We start from the raw sequence: 18390 nt of genomic DNA on the forward strand, positions 1-18390 counted from the left end.
CCTCCCTCAGTATCAACAAAATTCTTGCCTTTCTTCCCCTCTTCTCAGGACCAGCCCATCTGGCCTCCAATCCCGCACCCGTTTACCAGGGTCATTTCTTACTATGGGATATCAAAATTGACGGTGCGGCCGCGACTTTGTTTTGGGAGAACAGGTCTGAGCCACGGTCACCACAGTAACTAGTCCCCTGCTAGTTCGGTCGTTAAGGACGACGCATGTCTCCAGGGCCCGCCCGCCGGCGTGGCCCTTCCTCGGAGCAGGAACCCCAAAAAGCGCGTGACCGCCCTGGCCCGGGGCAGCCCGCAGGTCGGCGCTTTCATTGTCTAAACTCCATAGCAACTCGTGCGAGGCGGGGGCCACACCAGCGGGCGCAGCCCGGGCCCGCGCGCCGCCCCGCAGCCGCACTGTTCCCGGGAGAGACCGGCCCCGTGGGGCGCTGGGCCGGCGCGCGGACGGGGCCCTGACGGCTCGCGCGGACGCGGGGCGCGGGCAACGGCGGCAGCATGCCGGAGAAGCGGCTCTGCGCCGGTAGGTGGGGCGGCGGGAAGGACGAACGGCGTGGCCCGCGGCGTCCGGCCTGACCACACTCCCGCCTCTGGTTTTACTCTCCCCGCCCGGGCGTCCCCTCTTCCAAACACTCAAAAAACTCGCCCCACTGCTCTGCCATCGCATTTTATTACCAATTTTACTTCCACACCCCATCGTCACCTCTCACCCAGCCCTTCTCCTTCCATTGACATTGCCTCATTGGCACTGTCTTATTTTAACTTGCTTAATTTTCCGTTTTGCATGGAATAATGGAGGCCTCCATCTATGAAGGTTAACTCCACGGTCACAGTGAATTAATGACCAAGCTGGATTCCAGAGGCCTTTCCTCCCCACTTCCACCTTGAATTCCAACTTAAAATTCATTCCATGTGCAGAGAATGAACAGAGGGCCAAAATTTTACTGAGCTTGCCCATGTATAAAGCAGGGCTAGGTGCTGTCTCAAATTATTTCATTTACTCGAAAAGGAAATCAGATTTGAGTGAGATAATGTAATATTTTATCTTGTTTCAGAGCCACCAACTATTACAGAAGCAGAATTTGTAAGTACAATTTAGAGGGCTACTATGTTTTCCTCTTGTGTTTTTAAAATAGCAGATCATAAATGTACAAAAAAAGCTATGTATTTTCCCCTTTTTTGCCAAGTGGGTATAATAGAAGTTTTGGCTAGGTAACAGCGGTGCTGAGTACAAGACCTTTACAATCTTTAACAAGTACATTTTTAAGAAGGGGCTAATTGATTTTTATGGTGAATGCTATTCACTGTTAAATTTCTTTTACATAAATGCCCTCAATTAATTTCTCTAAACTCTTTAATGACTCCATAAGAGGCAGGTTTTATCTCCATGGTTTCATTGTGATGTGGCTGTGTAGTTCCTGGTTGCAGTAAACATTAGTAGATGAAATTGATTGATAATCAGTGGTCAATTTATAGTTACAATTCTTTTAAAATGTACAAAATGTTTTCAGGTCAAACTTCTGGAGAGTTGAGTAATAAGTACTTTGCCAAGTACATTATATACATTGTCATTTAGGCGAGTGCTATGTGTAGAGTGGGTTTTATTGTAAGCCCTATTGTGTTAAGGAATTTGCTCAAGGTTAGACAGCTAGATAGGAAGTAGCAATGCCTAATTACTACTACCATCTGAGTTTGATTTCAAGAGCTCTAACTACTTCTCTATATTATTTGCTTATGTCCTCTAGCACTTATTCCTCTTGTTGACCAACTATCTTATTTGCTTTTGGCATTTTATTCGTCAAACATGAGTGCCTTCTGTAGTCATAGTGCAGTGCTAGATGCTGAGGATAAGTCTCCAAAAGTTCACTGCCTAGCTGGGGCTCTGAGAGAAGAGGGCTAATGTGGTGCCTGCTAGCACCTTCCACTTTCACCCTTCCAGGACTTTGGTCCACAGTTGAAAGTGAGAGACCAGGACAGCAACATAAAGAACATATCAGCAACTCCTTCCATCTTTTTGCCTTGCTATAACTGTGTAGTGGCAAATTTCTTTAAGCTCTTTCCTGAACTGTTCTTCATTCCAGTAGGAGGTCAGCACTTCTGAGCCAGCTAATCTTCCCATACAACTCCAGCCTAAACTCTCTGAAGAGCGGTCAGCAACATTTACACTTAACATTTGAGCAGTCTGCTAACTTCTTAAGGTCGTTGCAGCTGTCTGGGCGCTCATAACAGTTTGAAGCCTCTTTAACTACTCCTCTTTCTCTTGGTTCCTTTGATACCAGTATCCCCCAGCTCTCCCATCTCTCATTTTTATGTCTCCCTTTCTGGGCTTCTCTTTTCTTTTGCCCATGAAATTATTGTACTTCTTCAGGTTTCTGTTCTATAGGCTTCCTCTAGGGGAGCTACTCTTCGCCTCCTATCATTTCAGCTTCCCTCATTTCACATGGCTTCCAAATCTACACACCTCCAGTCCAGACACTACTTCTATATCAGAACTCTATATCCATTGGGTTGTTAGGCATCTTTATCATACGGATGCCCCTGCATCACCTTAACAGTCTAAACTGAACTTATCTCTCCCCATTTTGTTTTTCTTCCTCTTTTTCATGTTTTGGTTAATAATGCTATTGGCTATTCCACCCAAGCCAGAACCCTTCTTCCCTTTTCTGCACCTCCTGCCTGCAAGTTCCTTTCATAGCCAGATCTTTTTCTCCGTCCTTGCAGCTACTGTCTTATTTCAGGCCCTCATCCCTGGGCCTGGACTTTGGCAGTAGTCCTAACTGATATCATGCCTCCAAAATTTCCTCTGCCAACTCCAATTTTTCTTTGCCTAAAGCATAAAGTGCAAACCCCTGTGCATCAATTGTGCCGGATGAGATTTCTTTGCTCTGTCTGCCTTTAGATTTTCTTCTTGCATCAATCCTGGCTATCAGATTGCTGTTAACTCTTTTTAAAAAATTACCATGTTACTTGATTGCTCAGATCTTTTATTAATCCTACTATTTTTTGAATGCTGACTAGATGCTAGTATTTAAGCTCAAAACAACTCTATTAGGTGGTGATTATCACCCACATTTCACAGATAAGGAAGTCAAGTCACAGAGGTTAACTAACTTGACCTGATGCCACACACCTAGTAACTGGCAGAGCCGGAATGTCAAAATGCCTCCCTTTAGTATTCAAGTTTTTCTATAACTTTTTGGCCTTTTTTAACCTCACCTCCTGATACTTTCTATGTGATAAAGACAACGTTCATACTGTTTCTGGTTTATAAAGTACTTCCACATGCATTCTGCTTGAGCCAAACTGCCCTGCTTGCCTCCTTGCCTTTGCTGTCAAGTTTTGTCTCAGTTGCCTTCCGCCATTTATTTCACAATCTCGCACATTCTTCAAGGCCCAGCTCATCTCCTCCATGAAACCTTTCCAACCTAAAATCATCCAGATTGCCTTTGAGCTTTGTGCAGCTTTCAGTTGAGATCAGTTTGTGACCAGATCCTCAAATTCACCATCACCAAGAATTATCTGTATATTAAATAATTCACATCTATTTCCCTCTGTTTTTCAAAAGTTTAAAAGTATTCTTTCTCATTAATAGAAAAAAGTGTGTGGCAGAGATCTCTGGTTCCCCCAAATCCAGTCTACCCTTTTCCATAATAACATTCTAGACACATTGCTCTCCAGAATAAAGACTATATTTTCTAGCCTCCCTTGCAGCTAAATGTGGTCATGTAACCAAATTCTGACCAATGGAATGTAAGCAGAAGTGTCATGGCCTACTTCTGGAAAGCTAACATTTACAGAGATTAAATAACTGACCCCTATGTCACATAGCTAGTTACTGGTCAAGCCACAATTAGAACCTGGGGTCATTCTGAATCTAACACTCATAAAAGTATACAGGGAAAGAGTGTGCCCTGTTTTTTCTTTCCTGCTGGCTGAAATGAGGCTGTGATGCTGGAGCTCAAGCAACTGTCATCTTGGATTATAAGCTGGAAGTGGCATTTTGAGGATGGTGAATTACATGATCAAAGGGGCTCCTGATATTTGGGAAACCGCAATGCCAGTCCTGAACTGCTTATGGTTTCATGAGAGAAAGAAAGTACCATTTTATTTAAATAGTGTTATTTTGGTTTCCCATCATTGGCAGCATTCATATACTGATATAAAATTCCTTTATTCATAGGAAATTTCTTTATATTGTATTTTCTCAATCAATGGATCTAAAAAGTATAATCCTATTATAAACACCCGCAAAATATTTTAACCATTACATGGAATCTTCATTCTCAAAGGACAGAATAACTCATTTAAAATCATTGTTGTCAGGGACACATTTCCTTTTATATATTTCTTTTTTTTTTTTTTTATTAAATTTATTGGGGTGACAATTGTTAGTAAAATTACATAGATTTCAGGTGTACAATTCTGTATTACATCATCTATATATCCCATTGTGTGTTCATCACCCAGAGTAAGTTCTCCTTCCATCACCATATTATATATTTCAATATATATGTATTTTTTCCTCTTCTTCCATCTCCCCCACCACCCACTCTGGTTCAAGCCATTGTTTCTCAGTCTAGTTGTGTAGGACAGCTCCCTGGCCCATGCTGGTATTATGAGCCTTGTGCTCCCCCTGGATGAGGCAGTAGGTTGCTGGATGTTGGGTGGCCGCTCACAGCAGCTCACAGTAGCTGTCGCCAGCTGCCGGCCACTCACTCTGGCTGCCGGCCACTCATGCTGGCCACTGGCCGCTCATGGCAGCACACAGTAGCCCATGGCAGCCCATGGTAGCCTATGGCAGCACACAGCAGCCCACAGCAACACACAGCAGTCCACAGCAGCCTATGGCCACTCACGCTGGCTGCCAGCCACTTACATTGGCTGCCGGCCACTTCTGGCAGCACACGGTAGCCCACGGCAGTACACAGCAGCCCACGGCATCCGCCGCAGCCCATGGCAGCCCACACCGACCTCTGGCTGCTCACGGCAGCCCAGCTCCAGGGAGAGCTATTGTTCACAATCTTAGCTGCAGAGGGCGCAGGTCACTGGCCCACGTGGGAATCGAACCAGCAACCTTGGTGTTAGGAGGACGGCACTCCAACCACCTGAGCTACTGGGCCGGCCCCTATTTCAACTTTTTATGTGTAAATTTTGCAATTTCTTAACAAAATTGTGAACTCCTAGAGGGATGGTACTATATTTCAATAAACTTTAATATTTCCTATAGTGTGTAGCACAATGCCCAGAATATGCATTAGATGATTAATAAATTTTGGTTAATGGATATTTTAATATATAATAATTAGTATCATTTGTTTCACTTATTAGTTTTTGCAAAGCTTATTTGATATATATTCTGTATTTCTTAAGTACCTATCTCCTGACATTTTTCTACTTTAGTGTATTTATTAACTTCGTATTTGATTAGTCTTTGATAGTTCTCTTAGGGAAAATAATACAAAAAACTTAATATATTCAGTTCTCTTATTAGTTTCTTTGGGGGTATATTTTTAATTATATAAGCAACATATGAATACATTTTTGTAAATCAAATAATAAAAGTCATAAAGTGAATGCTTCTCTTTATTACTTACCTCAATCACATCCTCTTTTGTTTTCATATTCCATAAAAATTTAAATATAAATCCATCATAGCAAGAATAGTAGAGTTCAGACAAATTAATGATACATTGGGATTTGATTGTTTTAGAAACCAAGCAGGTATACATTGAGAAAAGTTTAAAGTGAGAGTGATTCCTAAAATTCTTTTAAACTTTGAAATAGAAAATAAATTAGTGTTAAAGCCTAAGTACTTGACTCATCAGTTGAAAATAATATATTTTCCTATGACTTAAAAATTGTTTGAAACAATGAAAGTAGGTATATAATGTCTCAAAAATAGTATTTGTAAAGTAAAAATGTTGTAGTATAATTATCTATTTTGTAAAGGTTTTTGATTGAAAACCCCCACTTTCATTTACTTTAAAAGCTAATGCCATTAAAAAAGAAAAAAAGTAAAAACAAAAGCAGATGCCCTTTATTTTTATCATCAAATTAAGAAAGACTAGTTTCAAGCACTATTTATTTTACTTGTTAAAAATAGTCAATAATATAATTTATGATGACAGATAGTTACTAGACTTATTATGGTGATCACTTTGCAAGGTATATAATATGTAATCTCTATATTGTATACATGAAACTAGTATAATATTGTATGTCAAATATAATTTAGAATTTTTAAAAATTCCTAAAAACTTGATATTCATTTTTAGCTAATCTTTAGTTTGTTCAAATTCATATTCGTTAATTGCATAGGTTAAATGAAGTTATAAACACAGAAGTTATAATTGTGGGAAAATTCTCATTATTCTAATGTAATATACAAAAGATCCATATTTCCAGTCCTCATGAACAAGACTATCTAATTACATGAAAATTAATGACCACTTGGTGTTTATTTTTTCAAATTGTAACTGTGGTAGACTGTGCACCAGTTGGGTTGGATGAATTGTAAGAGTGCACTTGAATTGACACACAAGTGGCATTATATGGAAATGGTAGAGGGCAGGAGCAGGTAGATGAAGGCACCACTCCTACTTCCCCCAATTCACTTTCTTTCCTTAAGAAGGTGCAGAACTAGGTGCCAGAAGTGTTTTGAACAAGTTGTTTGGAAAAAAATGAGTCCAAGAGGTCCTTTGGAAATTGTTAGGCTATTTGGAATTCTTCCATCTCTATGGAGTCCAATTCTCTGATTGACATCAAATTCTCTGATTCTTTTTGGAACTGCAGAAACTGTGTTAGAAGCTCCATGAATGAGTTAGTCAACAAGTATATTGTTAAGCAACTCCTTGCACGTGTTGCTGTATTAGGCACTACTGGGAACACAAGTTGTCCATTACTATTCCCCAAAGTATTACACTTTCTGATTGGAGAGATGATCTTTAAAGTGAAATAATAAGAGGATAAGTAATTTATATTTATGTGAATTGTGGGGTTTGAACTAAAAGTGCATTTGGACTTAGAGAAGCTTTTACACATAGGTAAGGTGTAGAGTTGGAGAAAAGTCAATAAAGGGTGTGAAATTCTCCCTCTTTTAAATGAGAAAATCAGGTGGAAGGACCTTTATAAAGGGAGAAAGCCTTAAGGTATTTGGGTCAATTAAATAACCAAGTAGGTATAATTAAAAAGTATGATTGGATAAAAGGGAATAGAGAGCTTATTTTACCTTCTCCAGGCTCTGAGAGTTTCCTCCAGGAGAGAGAGTGAAAACAGAAACCAAATGGAAAGGTATTGCTGGGTAGAAGGTGACTGTAATATATGATAACCCTTGGGAATAAAAAGAGGAGAGTCCATACTTTTGCTTTTCATTGTATGAGCCACTCTTATTTTCTCCTCCTCCATAGACTACATTCATAAGAAAATACAATTTTGGAACCAATGGAGATCTGATAAATGGGCTTTGGCTCTTAAATTTCTAAAATGCCCTTGATATAAACAAGATGTACTTTGAACAAGCTGCTTTGAGGAGCTTGTTTCACCTTGTGCTCTCTTTTACTGACTGTTTTCCTCTTTTGGCAATTTCTTTTTTGTTTTATTAGTATTGTTTTATTAGAGTCTTTATTAGGTCATTAGTCTTTTCAAGTTTCATGTTCTCAGTGTAATCACTCAAGCATTCATTCAACAAAAATGTAAGCATCTATTATCTAAAAGCAGTGGGAATTTAAAAAAAATGAATAAGGAACAGTCTTTTCCCTTCAGAAATTCAAATCCAGTGATACATGTAAACAGACAACTATAGTATGAAGTGTTAAAGCTTGCAATAGGGGAAACATAGAGGACCATAGCTCCAGACTTCTGGAGAAGAAAAAGGGTATGTAGGCAAATAAGGGGAGCAAAGATTTTTCTAGTTAAAATGATGAGCATGTGCAGTGGTACAGAACTATAAAAAAGTTGCTATGACTGGAGCATGGCAGAATGAAATGAATCTGGACAGCTTGGCAGAAACGAAATTGCATTCATCATAAGTCCTTTTGTGGTAGAAAAGGATTGGGGTTGGGGGACATTTTGTATTAACTGAGCTGTGATTAGGAAGACTGATCCAGAGTGTAGTAAAGAGGGGTAGGAAAAGTGAGATTTGGCACATTATGGACAGGAGGATGTAGCAGAAGTCCCAGGGATCTGACGCTGTGTAGATAGGATCACAGAATAGTGGTCAGCAGATGATCAGATGACCAGGGATTTATTCTAGAGGTGATGATAGTGATTTGGGATCTGTCCTTTAGTACGCAGGAGGCTAAGAAGGCTGTCCATAATGTGCAGAGAAATTTGATATTATGTCCTTGTATATAGGAGGTGTGATCAAACAATACGGTGAATGTTTAAATAAAAAAAAACTTATTACAGTAACAGACACATTGCCATTAATCCCCCTCAAAATACTCCCCCTAGCTTTGAACACACTTTTCCTATTGTTCTTGCCACTTTCTGAAGCAGTTCTCGAAGTCGTCTATCATGAGTGTCTTTAGTTGGGCTATTGTGGCTGCCTGGATGTCCTGAATCAATTCAAAACACTCATGGTGACTTTGACTTTGGGGAAGAGCCAGAAGTCACACAGTGCCAGATCCAGTGAACAAGGTGGATGAGGACACACCATATTGTTTTTATTTGACAGAAATTGCTGTATACCAGAAGCGATGTGTGACATGGAACATTGTCATGACAGAAGATGAAACCGTTTGCCCATTTCATGTTAATGTGTTGTTCGTGATCTATGATTTAAAACACATCTTCTCTCAACCATAGCTCACAACCTACTGACTGCACCAAACAAGTTGAAACTTGTCACTGTTATTAAGGTTCGATGCACCGCGTCCCGTATTGAAGATCCCTGTCTTTTTGTTGGATGGCACTCGACAGCATCATTCATCATATATTGTGATCACAACACATCACTTCTGATATGGCAATTTCAGTCAAATATAAACATTGTGGTCCTCATCCACCTTATTCACTAGATCTGGCACCATGTGACTTCTGGCTCTTCTCCAAAGTCAGAATGACTACGAAAGGGAAATGTTTTGAGTCAATTCAAGATATTGAGGCAGCCACGACAGCGCAACTAAAGACACTCACGAAGGAGAACTTCCAGAAGTGCTTCAGAAAATGGCAGGAATGATGGGATAAGTGTGTTCAAAGACGGGAGTATTTTGAGGGGGATTAATGGCAATGTGTCTTTTATGTAATAAAATTTTAAAATATTCACCGTAAATTTTTATCATACCTTATAAGTACTGCAACATTTTATTATGAAAAAATTAAAAATATAAGAAAGTTAAAAGAATTGTATAGTGAACACCTATATACCCAGCACTAAGATTTCACAATTAACATTTTGCTGCATTATTCATGTTTCTGTCCCTCTATCAATCATGCCATCCATCCAATCTATTTTATTTTTTTTGTGTTTCAAAGTAAGCTGCACACATTGATATTATACATCACCCCTAAACATTTCAGCATGAATATTATAAACTAGCATTCAAAATAGGCATATGGTTGTTTTGTTGGTGTGAAATTTAAGACTCTTAAAAAAAATTAATAGTACCATTTAATGAATTTTGACAAATATATACACCAGTGTAATCCAAACTTCCATCAGTATACAGAACATTTACTTAATTTAGAAAGTTCCTTCAAGCCTCTTCCCAACTGATTCTTGCCCCCATTCCCCAAAGACAACTACTTTCTTATTTTTCACCATAGATTAGTAACACAGATGATAGATTTTACTTCATATAAATGAAATCATACACTTGGTTTTCTTTTGTGTAAGACTTCTTTTGCTCAGCATAATGTTTTTGAGATTCACCCATGTTGTTGCATGATTCTGGTATGTACATAACTTTTTTTTTATTGTAGTAAACTATACATAAAATTAAGTCTACCCTTTTAACCGTTTTAAAATGTACAATGCAATGGCATCAAGCATATTCACATTGTTGTGCAACCATCACCATTATCCATCTCCAGAACTTTTTCATTATTCCAACTGAAATCCCCAGCCTCTGGTTACCATTATTCTACTTTCTGTCTCTATGGATTTAACTACCTTAGGTACCTCATTTAAGTGGACTCATACAATATTTTTCCTTTTGTGCTAGACTTATTACATTTAGCATAACATTTTCAAGGATCACCCATATTGTTGCAGGTATCGGAACCTCATTCCTTTTTAAGACTGAATAATATTCCATTGCATGTATGTACCATATTTTGTTTATCCTTCATATGTCAGTGGACAGTTGGTTTGTTTCTATCTTTTGGTTTTTGTGAATAATGCTTCCATGAACAAAATGTACAAATATCTGCTTGGGTCCCTATTTTTTGTTCTTTTGGCTATATACCAATAATTAGAATTACTGAATCATATGGTAATTATACATTTAAGTTTTTGAGGATTTGTGTTCCACAGTGGTTACACCATTTTGCATTCCTACTAGCAATGTACAAGGTGTCCACTTTCTCCACATGCTTACCAGCATGTGTTATTTGCCATTCTAGTAGATGTGAAGCGATATCCCATTGTGGTTTTGATTTGCATTTCTCTTGTTGCTAGTGATGCTGCTTATTGATCATTTGTATATCTTTTTTTAAAGAAGAAGTAGTATATCTACACAATGGAATACTGTTCTACCATAAGAAAAGATGAAATACTGCCATTTGCAACAACATGGATGGACCTTGAAATTATTATGCTAAGCTAAATAAGTCAGACAGAAAAAGTTGAGAATCATATGACTTCACTCATATGTGGGATATAAAACTGAAAGCAACACAGGAACAAGACAGACAAACAAAGAAACAAAAACTCATAGATACAGAAAACAGTTTAGTGATTACTAGAGGTAAGGGGGGAAAAGGGGATGGTAGAAGAGGGTTAAAGGGGTCAAATATATGGTGATGGAAGGAGAATTGACTTTGGGTAGTGAGCACAAAATGTGATGTATATATGATGTATTATAGAAACACACAATTGAAATGTAATTTTGCTAACCATTGTCACCCCAATAAATTTAATAAAAGACAAAAAAAGAAATGTCTATTTAACTTCTTTGCCCATTTAAAAGACTTTTTTCCCCTAATCTTCTTTTTTTTTTGGCTGAGTTCTTGGACTTTATATATTCTGGATGTTAACCCTTATAAGTAATTTGCAAATTTTTTCTCACATTCTATAGGTGTTCTTTTCACTTTCTTAATAGAGTCCTTTGATGCACAAGCATTTTTAATTTTCATTAAGTCCGATTTATTTCTTCTTTTGTTGCTCATGCTTTTGATGTCATATCTTATAATTCATAGCCATATCCAAGATCCTGAAGATTTATCCTTATGTTTTCTTGTAAGTATTTTATAGCTTTAGTTCTTCTGTTTAGGTCTTTGATCCATTTTATGTTAATTTTTGTATATGGTTTAAGGTAAGGGTCCAACTTCATTCTTTTGCATGTGGATAACCAATTTTCCTAGCACATTTATTAAAAAGAGTGTCCTTTCTCCACTGAATGGGCTTGGCACCCTTGTTCACAATCACTTAACAATATAGAAGAGGATTTGTTTCTGGACTCTGTATTCTATCCCAATGGTCTATATGTCAGTACCACACTGTATTGATTACTGTAGTAAGTTTTGGAATCAGGTTATGTGAATCTTCCAACTTTGTTCTTTTTCAAGATTGTTTTGGCTATTAAAGTTCCCTTGAGACTCCATATGAATTTTAGGGTATTTTTCTCTATTTCTGCAAAAAATAAAATGTCATTGGAATTTTGGTGGCGATTGTATTTATTAAATCCATAGATTGCTTTGGATGGTATTGTCATCTTAACTATATTGTTTTCCAATCCATGAACATGGTATGTCTTTCTATTTATTGATGTCTTCTTTAATTTCTTTCAGCATTGTTCTATAGTTTTCATTATACAAGTCTTTGCCTCCTTGGTTAAGTAATTCCTTTTGATTCTATTGTAAATGAAATTTTTTCTTAATTTCCTTTTTGGATGCACATAACTTTTTCTAGTAAGCAGTTAAAAACTGATGTTTATTACTGTTGATATTTTATTATTTTATTTTTCACTCCATGAACACATGTACTAAATGAAATGCAAAACTCTCCTAGTCTTATAGTTATCTGTATGCTTGGCTCTTCTATCTCTACGGACACTGTAAGTTCCCAGAAGAAAAACTGTAGGACATAACGGATAATCCCTGGAAAGTCACTGCTGTTTGCTTTTATGTGCTGCTGCAATTAAAGGAAACTAAACCATACATGAGACAAGGACCTTTCTTATTATTGTTAATATTTTAAATGTACACGTGGTTGTTGTGAGTTCTGCAGTAACATTCTTAGAGTTATACATAAATATATAACTTTTAAATATCAGATTTTATGCTTGAAGTGACTATATACAATTCCTAATCAAGATTTTTTTAATGGTGATCTTTAAAAATCCTTGAATATTCTCTACTGGTGAGAAACTGTATCACTCAATAGGTATTAAAATTTTTTAGAGTATTTTTATAACCACTTAAGTTTCTAAGAGTTAAAATTAAAATTTAAGAGTTCTTTTTTAAATAACAAATACAATGTTAAAATTAGGATAAGCAAATAGATTTAGAAATCAATAAAATATTTCACATTAATCAATAAACTATTTCAAAATAATGGTGAAACTCTTATTACAGTATATGCATACATTTTTCTATCAATGACCTTGTAACTTAGCTTGGATCCATCAGTTGCTGGCAAAAGAAATATCTGCTACATGTGAAGGTAGATTTGGGGCTGTCACCTGTAGCCTTCCAGGATCTATCCCCTCCCCTTACCAAGCTGTTAGCACCTTTGATTGTGCACTGTCTTCTTGGACATCTCAAATGGAAACTCCTCCAGCACTTTTATGGGGCAGTGGTATGTCCTGTAGCTAGCCAATAAATCTATATGCAAGGGCTTGAGCAACTCCCTGGCTATGCTCAGTGTCTACAAAGGAGCAATGGGCATGGTATGAGGCTCATAAATCTCTGTCTCTAGGGGAGGGATTTGGATCTGGGGAGTCCCAAACAAGATTGCTCATAACCAGAGATCACTATCCTGAGAGCTCCAGCCATCTGTGCTGTGCCTGATTGCCTTAAAGGTTGATGAGGTCCACTTTCACTTGACCCATTCAATTCCATTTTCTGCACACCTCTTTGTGTCATTGTACACCTGGTGGGAAGCTCTGGTCTAGCAACTGGCTTGTTTTAGAAAGGAGAAAAGAAAGAACTTTTATGTATTTTAGGAAAAGGAAGCAAAAATCAATATAATTTTGGAAATTTGATCTATCCTATCCCCTGATTGATGATAGCATTCCCAGTCTAAAGTGTGACAGTTTAGGATTCCACATTGGAAGTTAGATGAATGGCTTTGGTTTAATGTGTGAATGGATTGAAAGGAAGTTGGAAACTTGGATTGTTTTTCTACTTCTGCCATTAGATAACTATAACCATCTTTACTGTGCTTTGCTTTCATAGAATTTAAAGTTATTTGAAATGCATTTCAAATGCCATTTTCCCATTTGAATCTCTTCTGATTCCTCCTACCAGATAATCTCTCTCTCTCCTTTGGGAGAAAATTGTTTATATTGTAATTTTCTTGTGGCACCTATTATATTTTTTTCTTGGACTGTGGTTTTTGTTTGTATTTATCTTATTTCCTCTTCCTTGTTTATAAGGTCTTTTTTGAATATCCTTTTTAACAGTTGTGAAGTAATTATAGTTTATCTGATTTGAGGGTGCAGTAAAATAACTTTTTAAGCAAAACAATTTTTACCTACCATAGTTAGCAAGTACATATAAACTATTTTGCTTAACCCTCTTTCAGGAAGACATTTGAGAAGTTTAGACCAAAAACGGAAAAGCTGACTTCACTTTCACAGATGGCACACCTGTAAAACATGAAAAAACAGGTTTCAAGAAAGTATTCAACTCTGAAAAAATGTTTCTACCTTCCATTGCATCATTCGGCAGAGAATCTGGGTTGCAAATTTTGCAGTCAGGTTCATGGACTGATGTAATGGAGGAATTGATTGTAACTCAGTCTTCTTCTTGATTGTACCATTAACCATCACCAGTATATTGGTTATTTGGAAGATCTTAAACCCAAATATGGCAACTTAGTTCATTTTAACATAACCATGTGACTGGATTGTGGAAACTTGTTGAGAGTGACTGAGGTGCTTCTTCAGATCAAGGGCTTTAAATTTTTTCTTTTTTAATTGAAGACTTTTGCAACTAAAGTGTTTATCGGATCTTCATTGCTTCACAAGACTTTGTTACTGATGTAACACGGTATCTGAACAGACTGAACTAGGAAAAAATGCAATGGGAAAATATGCTCATTTATTTAGAGAAATGAAGGTCTTCCCATTAAAGTGTGATGAGAGGATTGAGCAGATGGCATTTGTAGACTATACTTATTTACGCTGCAGACCTTCACTGATACAGCGGAAGTGCTAATGTTTACAATTGGTAGAAACTAAGTTACAATTTCAGAAAACAAATACAGATTTCGATATATTTGAATAATACTTTAAGTTTCCATGGTTGTTAGTGCAAACCTGAGGATGTGAATGAATGCCAAGGAAATGCTCTATGAGTGTGGTTTGGTTTCAGGAGGACCTGAGGAAGCTGAAAGCTTCCAAGGAGTAGCGCAGTGCTTCTTGGTTAGGGTCTGCAGACTGGTCCCACCGGGGACTCTTACTAGTCCATATTGAGATGAGTTCAGAAATCGAGAGGAAACATTTAGAAATTTTATGGTAATTTGACAGACTATGTTTATATCTATAGAATTTAATAATAAAAAATTGGGCTTGTATTATGTATATGTTTTATTTCATTTTCTAGTTCTTAATTGTATTTTACAAAAATTATCTGAAATGAATTAGGGACAAAACATAACAACAGGTGCTTCATCACAGGTAGTTTGGAACATGTTGAGTTAGAGTCTTTTAGATGTGTGAGGTATCTATAAATGAATATATGAATTTGAGGATTATATAGAAATTTCTGGCAATGTGGCTTACCAAATTCTAGGCAATAGTTAGTTCTGCTTGACTCGCTGAAATATACATTCTGTTTTATAGCTGAAAATTAAAAATAAAATGCCTATTTTAGCAAAACTAACAGTACTCCACTACTGTTATTCGTTTATACTCACCCTTTCCATATATGGACTTTTGGTCATGAGCCCAGTAGTGCAAAATTTGGCCACCTATTTTTTAGCACAATGCCTTGTACTGCAAAGATCGTAAAAATATTTACTGAATTCAACTGATTTCTCCTAAGAATTAGCAGAAAGTAGGCAGTTCACTAAATAAAATCCAGAAAATAAAAGGAACTTTGAAAGGTAAAATTTGAAAGGTTGTTTGCTTTATAACTGTCACCAAATATTATCTACCTTATTCTGCTTTATTAGACTTTGCCTATCAGAATTTTGAGAGTATATTACTAACGTGCCACTATGAAGGTGGTAGATTTATGAGAACCTAAATTTGTTGTTATTGTTATTTTAATCAGTTCAGATTTTCAGTAAGTTCCTTGATATAAATCCTGTAAGTGATTGTTTGTAACTCAATTCCGATTCTGCAATTACTTAAAAAGTTACCCTGAAAATCTACAGAGGGTGCCAAAAAAATGTATACACATTTTTAAGAAAGGAAAAAAACTGTATTAAAATTACACTGATGGTAAGTAACCACTTTGAGCACCTCTTGTAATCGCAGAAGTCGAAGTTGACTTGTATTAATCTTTTGTTATCTGTGTGTATTGAATGGTACAATTTTGATGGTGTTTTTCCTTTCTTAAAATGTGTATACTTTTTTTTGGCACCCTCTGTATTTTCCAAAGTAGGTGTTAATATACTATAGTATCTTCCTTATATTTCCACACTATACTTCAACACATTTTAAAATATTGGCCAGTATAAAAAGAAAATAATCAGCCATATGGAAATAATAGCATTGTGTCATATTGTCAACTTTCATGTTAGATTTGGGAAATTGAAATATAATTATGAATAACAAAATAAACACATGTACTATGTAACAGAGTATGCCATGATGTGCTTTTGACACAATGGAAACAATTACTAATAAAATAAGGTGTTTTATTTGGAAGAGAGAATTTGCTCTTGGCAGTGGCTTTCCAATTTTGCCAACTTTAAAATGACTATGTGGGGGATGAAATAGTTATGGAAAAATGTATACAATCTTTATGCTTAGAACACATACATTGTCAAAGTCTCTTCATGCAAAAGTTAAGCAGGACCCAGATTACTAAAACTGTATTTCTTTCTGAGGGGGAAGCATTAGAATATTTTCTTTATTTTGCTTATCACTTCCATTAGGCAATTTAAGAAATTTACATTCTGAATTTCATTTTAACCCTAAACAGTGGTTCTGGCTTTATTGACTCTGCCTGTATCTTTATGAAATACATATTTTAGTAAGTCTGTGGGAAATTTATCATGTGTAGTATTTTGTATTTGTTGCTGTTTCATTTAAGTGTGCCATATTTTTCACGTGTTCTGTTTTTTTAGCTAAGTACAGTGGCAAGCTCTTTTAAAAGTATGAAAGAAAATGCTTCATTCTATTTTCATATTTCTTCCTTCCAGAGATTGTAGCACTGTGTTCTGTTTACAGTGAGAATTCACTGTTGACCAACTAAAAAAGATTTAAAGATTTATATATAATCTATTGCTAGCAGAATTAGAGGATAATATTGACATGTTTTAAAACATATTAGTATAAGCATAATATTGTGTTTTTGTGTTTTTATATTTTTGCAGGAAGATTCTTTGGCAACAGATAATTTCCTTGTGGACTACTTTAATGAATTCCTAAGCCTTCCAGTGAGTATATTATTATGTTCTGTTGACTATATTAGCAAAGCAAAATATTGTAATCACTGATTATCGTGAGACAAATTTATCACGGATAATATTTTTAAAAATATTAAGGCATTTGGATAAAGTTTGTATCTTTTTATGGAGTTAATCACTTGGATTTGAGTCGTATTTTGGAATTATTTTTATTGAAGAAAGCTGGAATTTTTCTTACCATCAAAAGCATTCTGTACAAAATCTGATACAATTATATTTGGCACTATTTTAGGCTTTGAACAGAGGTGATTGATAGGAACAGAATATGAGAAAATTTAAGAAACTGAATTTCTTGTTTCTAGGCAATTATTGTCATCCTCTTGGATAGATATTAAAGTGGAATTTGTGTTTAAGGCAACTGGAGTTTTTATATCGGTAGTAAATAAGACATATATAATCTTAATGGATGCCAAATAATAGATTTTTCAGTCTTAGATGACAGTGATTGATAAAGCATTGAAGGGTTTGGGGAAAATGAAATGGAGATGCATAAAAACTCTTATAGTGTACATAAATACAGTTAATCAGGAATGTCAGATAAAAGAAAGTTAGGTAAAAGTTTTTTATTATTATTGTTATTAAAACATGACAACTTTTTCATTAAAATATTTACATGGCAAAATTTGGAAAATAAAAAATGTCACAAGTAATTTTAAAGGTAGTGGACCATAAAATGTGAAATTTCTTAAAGCCTAACCACTGAAAATGTCTTTTGAACGGAAAGTACTAGCTTCACTTTCTTACCTAGATTAGTTTTTCTATAGATATGTGTATCTATGCATGCATGTTTGGTTTGTGAAATTTTTTTTTCCAGAAGAATTTGTTCTTTTACCTCCATTTGGCACAGCTAGGTCTCTGAAAGCATTATGAGGGTTAGGTTGAGACACCAAACCGCCCTATCCCTTTCCAGCAACAGGCCTGAGTGACATTACAGGATACCTTGGGGGTTCTTGTTTGGTTTGATTCTTCAACTTTCATTGTCCAGTTGTGTATTACAAAAAACCCAGCAGTGTCACAAAATGGTCCGAATTTTGCTCTTCTGATTATGCAGTCTTTCCTCTAGGCTCTGCATTCTCTATTCTGCCTCCAAAAATCGAAATTTTTTGTGAAATTTTAAAAAGAAAAAAATCCCTATATTGGGTCTGATTTCAGTTTCTCAAGAGTTACATTTCATTGTCTCAAGATTTATGATTATCTTGACTTTCACTTGCTTCAGAAAATAAATTCCCCTGCCTAACTTTCTTTTTTAAAAATCTATTTTAAATTATAGAAGTAATATAACAATGGTATAAAAAATTTACCTAACATGTGAGAAAAATTGAGCCATAACCTTGCCATCTAGTTAGAATAGATATTACCATTTTTGTATGTTTTCTTTCAGGCTTTAGGTGAAATGACAAGAGGGTGATTTCTGTTGAACTC

The 18390-nt window shown here is 36.2% G+C and overlaps 1 protein-coding gene across 1 annotated transcript in view; it reads left to right on the forward strand.

Moving 5' to 3' along the window:
• Positions 1 to 314: 314 nt before the first annotated feature.
• The window catches only part of RGS22 (regulator of G protein signaling 22), a 174521-nt gene continuing 156445 nt past the window's right edge, over positions 315 to 18390 (forward strand). Inside the window, exons 1-3 of the mRNA XM_074316672.2 lie at positions 315 to 528; positions 1061 to 1089; positions 16876 to 16938. Coding sequence (XP_074172773.2) covers positions 504 to 528; positions 1061 to 1089; positions 16876 to 16938 — 117 coding nt within the window. The 5' untranslated portion in view covers positions 315 to 503. The remainder of the gene's footprint in view (positions 529 to 1060; positions 1090 to 16875; positions 16939 to 18390) is intronic.

Source organism: Rhinolophus sinicus, chromosome 6 (assembly GCF_057876585.1).
Source record: "Rhinolophus sinicus isolate RSI-liver-muscle chromosome 6, RSI-T2T, whole genome shotgun sequence".
NCBI lineage: Eukaryota > Metazoa > Chordata > Mammalia > Chiroptera > Rhinolophidae > Rhinolophus > Rhinolophus sinicus.